Here is a 7,702-nt window from a genome sequence, read left to right as displayed (position 1 = left end):
TCCTACATGATAAACCAATAGAGCAAGTCTTGCTTTATTTAACATCGTACTTTCCTTGCAATTATTTTTAAACAACTTGTCATTTGGCTCAACTTTTGCAATGTGTTTCTTCAAGAAAACTCCTAAATAAGACCATGATACCTAACACCCTGCACCCATTGAAAAGAGCACCCAATGTCCATTGGAATAATCCCCCTCCAAAAAAAAGTAGATACCTATAAATTTCATATATTTCAAAATAAGGAGTGTGAAAATGAGGCAATATTTTTCAAACAAAAATACACATGTCCCATAAATATTTTTTTATCAATACTATTCAATAGAATAAATAATGTACATAATGACAGATGAGTATATTGTAAAATAACATCAGTCAAAAGGGAAAAAAAAAACTAAATGTGATATAGTTGTTTCTGGCACAACAACAAACACTTTGTGCATCAAATATCTCAAACAATAAGATTTAAAAAGAGTGTAATTCATACTATTCGAGTTAAATGAATTGTAATCAAGTCGTTAAATGCTGGCAAGTCATTTATCTTTTCGATATTACTTACTTTTCCCATACCTACAATCTTAGAGCTTCAAATACGTTCAGACAGATTGTTAAGTTGTGTGAAGAATAGAATAGAACACAAATAGTTTGTAGCAATATAATGTTTAAATTTAGGGGGAAAAGAAAATAAAGAGTATAAATTCAAAACATGCATCCACAGAAAAAACTTTGTGAATGTAGAAGAACTAATAGACCTAGCAAAGCTAATGTTTGTTAGCAGGGAAAGAATAGTTGAAAACTCACGGTTGAGAAAAAAGAAGGTTGTAAACACAAGAGACGTCGGTGAACTCCAAAAGAAAGCTCCGCAGCCATGGTGATGAAATTAAGGCAAAGTGAATTCTGAGTAATCAAAGGGAAGACATGTGTTATACTTGTACATGTGTCATGAATAGAGTGAATCATCAGATGGCACCAAAAGGTACTTGCAATGCAACAAATAGTACAAATTTTAATAGCTATGTTCCTACACCCAACTTTCATTTCTAAATAAGGCTAAAAATAAACTAAAATAGGCTAATTACGTTATAAATGTCATTGATTGAACCATAGCAACATATATAAAATAAAGATATTTTATATAATCCCACTTCACTTATAATTACAAACTTAAAGAATTAGGAAATTAAATATATCTGCAATACATATGGTGATGAACTTTTGAGAATGAAACAGTTCAACTTTCTTTAGTGTAAGATTAACCTGCTATGTTTTATAGCAGACTTCAAACACTAAAAGATATAATTACATGGTCGAGAAACCACGAAAGACAAAGCATAAGCACCAAAAAGAGTCCAAATCTAACACTTAAGACTCAAAGCACATGATAACATACACTACTGTGAATAATTTATTTAACTGCTATCATCTTGCACATCTTGCACATCTTGCACATCCATTCTACCTTTTCAATTACAATGAAAAGGCCATCAGATAACTCTTAATTCCCAAAGAGATTATGAGACTCCAACTTTCATAATTAGCAATTCAGCCTTTTAAGGCTCATCCACAATCATCCTTCGCTAGATCATGCTCAACTATGTAATTATGGAGTCCAATGTAAGATCAAGGAGGATTGAAAATCAAGAAATTCAAGTTGGTATTTATAACCGTTAACCATTGTGCTAGTTTCTCTATATAAATGTCATCATGTTGGATGTTCCTAAAATCACAATTATTAATCATCTGTAAGGTATTCTAATAAATCAAAAGACCAAGATATGGAAGAACTCATTATATGTAGCTTTCAAGAAAACAATTTAAATAGGCATAATACATAAATATGCCCTTAAACTTGGCCTCAGCTGATATTTATGCCCTTCAACTTTAGTTGTGCACAAGTAGACACTTAAACTTGTATAAAATTAAACAAATAGACATATACATTCTACTTCTTCAATTATACTTAGTATAGTGAGTCCTCACATTGAAAAGGCTTCTAATGGCAGTCAACAGTGTAGTGAGTTGTCCTATACTTGGTAGATTTTCCTAAAGTAAATGTGTTCAATGCTGAAGACATTAATGTTGAAATCCTCATGCTTAACTCATCAAAAACATGTATTTTCTTAATTGTACTGCACAAGGGCTAAACATCAAACAGGCAGAAAGAGCAATCACAAGCAAGAATATATAACTGAATTGGATATAAAACACAAAAGCAGTAGCAATTAATGTGGGAATCCCAAGTCTCAGCAACTACAAAAATGCATAATGAAGACAATAAAGGTAAACACCAATCGGGCAAAAGAACAATCACGAGCAAGAATATATAAATGAAATGCATATAAAACACAAAATCAGTGATAATTAGTGTGAGAATCCCAAATCTCAGCAACTACAAAATGTATAATGAAAGACAGTAGAATGTAAAATACCAAACAGAATCACAAGCAAGAATATATAACTATACTGCATATAAAACATAAAATCAGAAACAATCACGGACAGGAGCCAGCTTATGGTCAGAACTCATCCAAACCCCCTTTGGCGAAAAAACTATTAGAATGAAAAATTACCTTGAATTTCCCTAGTCAAATATGAAATTTCATCACCAAATCGATGCATCAGCTCGGACTCGAATCACTCTCCTCTGATTTCCTCTCCAAAAATGTAATACCTCCATTTCTAAATCTCTTCTTCTCCTTCTCCGCCAAGAGTGAGAATGAGGAAAATGAAAAATAGAAAAAGAACCAAAGCAAAATTATTGAAACTTAGAGGAGGTAGACACGTGTAGTACAGGTGTTTATTTTCTAGGGAATATGGCTCAAATGGTGCAGTACAATGTTTAATGCTATTGGTACAACATTTTAGAGCTGTGTTTGTACTCGGGTTGTTCGCTTATATATAATATATAATATAATACTAGAAGGGCATGACCCGTGCTAAGCACAGGCCCAACATAATTAGTTTGTTCTTTGTGGATAAATATAATATATAATATAATACTAGAAGGGCATGACCCGTGCTAAGCACAGGCCCAACATAATTAGTTTGTTCTTTGTAAATAAAATGTTGTTGGAAATTATTCAGTTATAAAAGCACAAATTGCAAGGATTACATTAATCGGGTTGTGTGTATGTTCTAATCTAAGGAATGATCTGAAAAATTAAAAACAAAGTCTCAAGCATTAAAGCAACTCAAACAACTTGTACAGGACAAAAAAAAGAAAAGAAAAATGCTCAAGAAGTTGTTCGGAACGTTATGATTTAACAATCTATCGTTCAAATTCTAGTGATGTCACAACTTCTGGAGTATACAATGTGTCACAAATAAAGTAAACTCTTCAACTCTTTGTAAGTATTTTCTTTGCAGTGCCCAGAGAAATGTTATATGTTGTTCCTGCAAATTACTGAAAAGGCCACAGCACCAGAAATAGTGGGGCAAGTTTATGTTAAATGTGTCAACAAAAAAGAGAGGCAAAATATTCATATTAAATAAATATGAAGTAGAAGAAATTAGATTATAAATGAACAAATGCAAACTTGAAAATGCTCTTCCTTATTCCTAAAGAATGAGTATCAAAGGGATTGATCAAGAAAGATCTTCACAATTTCCGTATATTACAAATTTATATCATAAGATCTAGATAGAAGAAAGTAGTTCTTTTATAATTTAAAGTTTCATTGTACTTGTCATACATGTTCTAACTAATCCAAAAGCACATTTGACTACTGTTAATAGAAAGCAAAAAGATGAATGAGAGTTTATCTTTGAACTTATGTTTATATTGACCAAAATAGGTAAAAATAAAAAAGGAAATGAAATTGGATCAACTCTTTGGCTACTCATATTAGAAAGCAATCTTAAGATATCATGGACATATTTTTTCTCTTGTCCTGCTAAAGATTAGAACTTTAGTTTGTACTTCATTATATAAAACTATACTGAACACTTGGGCTAATTTTTCTCATTTCATCTAGTTTACTGATCATCTTGATTACTGGGTACAAAAAAATGAAACATGATCAATAATATATATCATCTTAAGGCCAAGTGAGTAGTAATTTTTTTACATGTAGTTAATGTAGGATCTGAAATATGCCTCAAAATGGCCTGAGCCGAAAGATTTTGCTTTTTTTTTATGGTAGTTGAGAAATTTAAAAATTCATTAGCTTCTAGCTAATGGCACCTAATGACTTGCTCCAAGTAGAACAACTTACATCAATGATAGAAGGGTGATAAACTTGAAATTGCTCTTATGCATACTCCTTAATTATTTAGTAATTTTCTCAGGTAAATGTCATTTGTATTGCTCTTCAATAGCAACCCCTGCATGGTTGGACTCATCTTTCTTCTTCAAATCCTACATACCAAATTAAGGTCCCTGTTATAACTAAGCACTTCAACAAAATGGTAATCAATTAAAGGATTTACAATATGAACTGTAACTTAATAAAGAGACTTAAAAATCAACATTTTTCTTTAATTCATGCATAGAAAAGTTCCTTGCTATAGCAAAAAAAAAAAAATCATTACAAAGAATAATCAAGAGACAACACTTCAAAATAATTGCACCTTAAATATTAAGATTCATTTATGAAAGATCAAAAACACACATCTAATTAAGATACTCCACATCAAATATAGTAGTTGTACACCTCTCTTTTAGTTTGTGAAGGCTGAAATAAAGTTCACAGAATTTCAATTATTTCTAACATCAATGAACCATTCTTTACTAAGAAGTTTGAAAACAACTTTCATCAAATATATTAATGTGTGAAGGAAAGAAGACCTCCACACTTGAAAACACATAGTAGATCATACTATAAGAAAACAGAAACACTCAAATGCTATTAGCTTCCAATAACACGATATAACAAATGGGTTAGAGATGTCACACACTTGCATCGTTCAGTTACAACAAAAAAAAATTGACTTTTGCGCCCACCAAGCTTGGCCTGATGAAAAAACTCTGCATCAATAAGGATATCGATGTATTTTTAACTTCATTCCTTTGAGCTCATCGTCTACTCGTCTTGTTTACACATCATAAATTAAAATGAGAGTTTTCAATATATACTTACATAAATGCATCTCCACACTTGAGTATTTGAATGCTAATTGGTTTCATTAGAAACGAAATAAACTATTTTGCTCTTTATTTTCTCATGCCTTTTTTCCTTAAGTACCTCAGTTGAGAAAATGAGATGCATAAGAGAAGTTGTTAATTTTAAAAAGATATAGAGAAAGTTGCATATTAGCTTATCTAATTCCACATTGGAGGTATAATACTTTTACTGGATAGTCATGCAAACATTACAAGGAAAAGACCAGGACACACTTCAAGCTCCTAAGAAGATTTCTTTTCGAGATGTGAACAGGCAAGGACATGTGTGCACCCGTGCTCACGATGCAGTAAAAGTGGTATATTTCATATGAATCTCATATTACATAAAGCACTCAAGAAATTCTAGAATCAGATAGAAAAGAGAGAACTTGAAATGCAGAAATAAATCGACATGACTTCATATGCTTAGATCTAATTGATAAAAATGTTGATATACAATGGATGAATCAACAACCATATCATCACTTTCATATCCACAAAATATTTCATCACTACTTTGGTGTTCACGTAAAAAATTATGTAATACAATGCAAACAACTACTATATAGGGTGTTTTTGTAAAAGATAAAAGTTTGGTGTAAAATTTTAATTTTCAAAAGATCCCAAATAATGAGATTTGGCCCAAATACTAAAAAAAACTAGTATTTGGGAATTTGGGATATTTGCCAAAAATATTTGTCAAATAATGGCAAATTGTATGGACAAACACCATTTGCCAAATTTTCCCCGAAATATTATTTGGGAAATTTATGGCCAAACGGGCCCTAAGTGTAGAGAGCCTCTTGATGACTACCCAAACTTTCACCTTTTTGGTGAGAGTTCGAATTCTGACTTACCAGTAAACAGAGCATCAACCCTAATCATCAATTGTAACATGCATACTGATAAATCTAACAATTACATCGAGAAAATTTAACAAAATGAAGAAATTGAAGTTAAAAAAAGCCTGAAAAGGCGAAAACTCACCTCTCTGTACCATCAAATTCCAGCACGTTTTCACCTTCAAAGCTGCCATTGTTGTCAATTTCCTTCTGATTTTCCTGTACATGAACTTCTTCCTTCTTCTCCTCTTCACCCTCAACAGACCCATAATTCCAAGATTGTCGTTCATCTCCCTCACCCTCAAACTCCGATTCTGTCTTTTCGATTCCTTCAAAGGGTGTTTCTGTCTTTTCTTTTCAAAACCCACCAAGGGTTTCTCCAGCCTCCTGCTGCTCAGCTGCAGATAACATCCCCCACTCACATCACCGCCGCCTGAGCTCGATTTCTGCAAATTAGAAAGCGTCCCAATTCATTTTGAAGATGCGGGCACTACGAAAATAAAACAATCATAAAAAAGTTAGATCCAAACCTAAAACTAAGTAATTAGCTTGTATTTTCCGTCAAAATCGTGAAACTTCTAGTTCAAACACATGCAAAACTAAAATAGAAAATATATCCAGAGGAACTCAATGAAGGAGCATGAATGAGGCAATTCAGATAGAGGAGATGAATGAGACAATTCAGATAGAGGAGGCAGACGTATAAAGCAAAATTTGGCAAAAATATACAAAGTAAAGGGATTAACCATGACTTTTGATGCCTTTTCCCCTGCTTCATCGAGTGAACCAAGAGAAGACAGACTTGAGAGCAAATTTTGGTTAAGGTGTAGGAGTTGAGTAATTGTAAGACATCTGTTTCAAAGTACCTACACGTGGCTATAAAGTACAATTGTTAAAGCACTTTGGTACAGGCACCTACAGTTGTATTCCTACAACCTCTCATTTTTTTGGCTTATATTTGTTTGGCAAAGAGAAGTGTGCACACGTGTATTCATCAATCAATAAATAAGCCTACATAAAACTACAATCCACACAACATGATGTACAATTACATATTGCAGTGATAGTCCTTTTCTTGTTGGCTTATATATAAGGGTAATATAATATATAATATATAGTAATAATAATAACTAGATATGGGACCCCGTGCCAGTACGGGGCCCAATATATGTTACTGTTTCTGTTTTAATTTATGTGGTACATATGAACTTTGAAGTTAATCAATTTTTTAGTATGTTTTTATATATTTTAAGTTGCTAATTATTTTTATTTAGAGTATGTTTTACGTAAATATATTATAAATCACAATAAATAACAAGTTAATTTAAAAAAAAACTTATAAAAAATTTATTGACTTTTGAAATTTCATTTGTATCACATAAATCAGGACAAAGCGAGTAATATATATGAAAATTACATAAAACGTACTATAACTCGCAATCATTAGCAACTTAAAATATCTATATATCTATATTTCTCCCAATTTATGTGGTATAGATGAAATTTTGAAAGTTAACAAAAACTTTTTATATGTTTTCAAATATTTTAAGCTATTAATTATTATGATTTATAATACTTTTTTCATAAAAATTTTATTTATATAAAGTATAAAAGAAAAAATTTAAAAAAAGGAAACATAAATGTTAGCAGGAGTCCAATCTATGTTAATTTCTATGTTTTAATTATTGTAATACCGATTGAATTTGGAGAGACAACTAAATTTATTTAAAAGTTTTTTTTTATAAATTTTAAGTTGTTAAT

At 31.4% G+C, this 7,702-nt stretch overlaps 1 protein-coding gene across 1 annotated transcript; it reads right to left on the bottom strand.

Annotated features, from left to right (window-relative positions):
- Nucleotides 1-3,824: 3,824 nt before the first annotated feature.
- On the bottom strand, nucleotides 3,825-6,795 carry LOC102584621 (uncharacterized). The gene is made up of 3 exons (XM_006367633.2): nucleotides 6,688-6,795; nucleotides 6,087-6,387; nucleotides 3,825-4,355 (listed from the first exon to the last, which is right to left on the bottom strand). Exons 1-3 carry the CDS (start codon nucleotides 6,688-6,690, stop codon nucleotides 4,336-4,338), a joined length of 324 nt encoding a protein of 107 aa, XP_006367695.1. The 5' UTR covers nucleotides 6,691-6,795; the 3' UTR covers nucleotides 3,825-4,335.
- Between the last annotated feature and the right edge of the window lie 907 nt (nucleotides 6,796-7,702).

Source organism: Solanum tuberosum, unplaced genomic scaffold (genome assembly GCF_000226075.1).
Source record: "Solanum tuberosum cultivar DM 1-3 516 R44 unplaced genomic scaffold, SolTub_3.0 scf00841, whole genome shotgun sequence".
NCBI lineage: Eukaryota > Viridiplantae > Streptophyta > Magnoliopsida > Solanales > Solanaceae > Solanum > Solanum tuberosum.
This window is presented reverse-complemented; position numbering and strand designations above follow the sequence as displayed.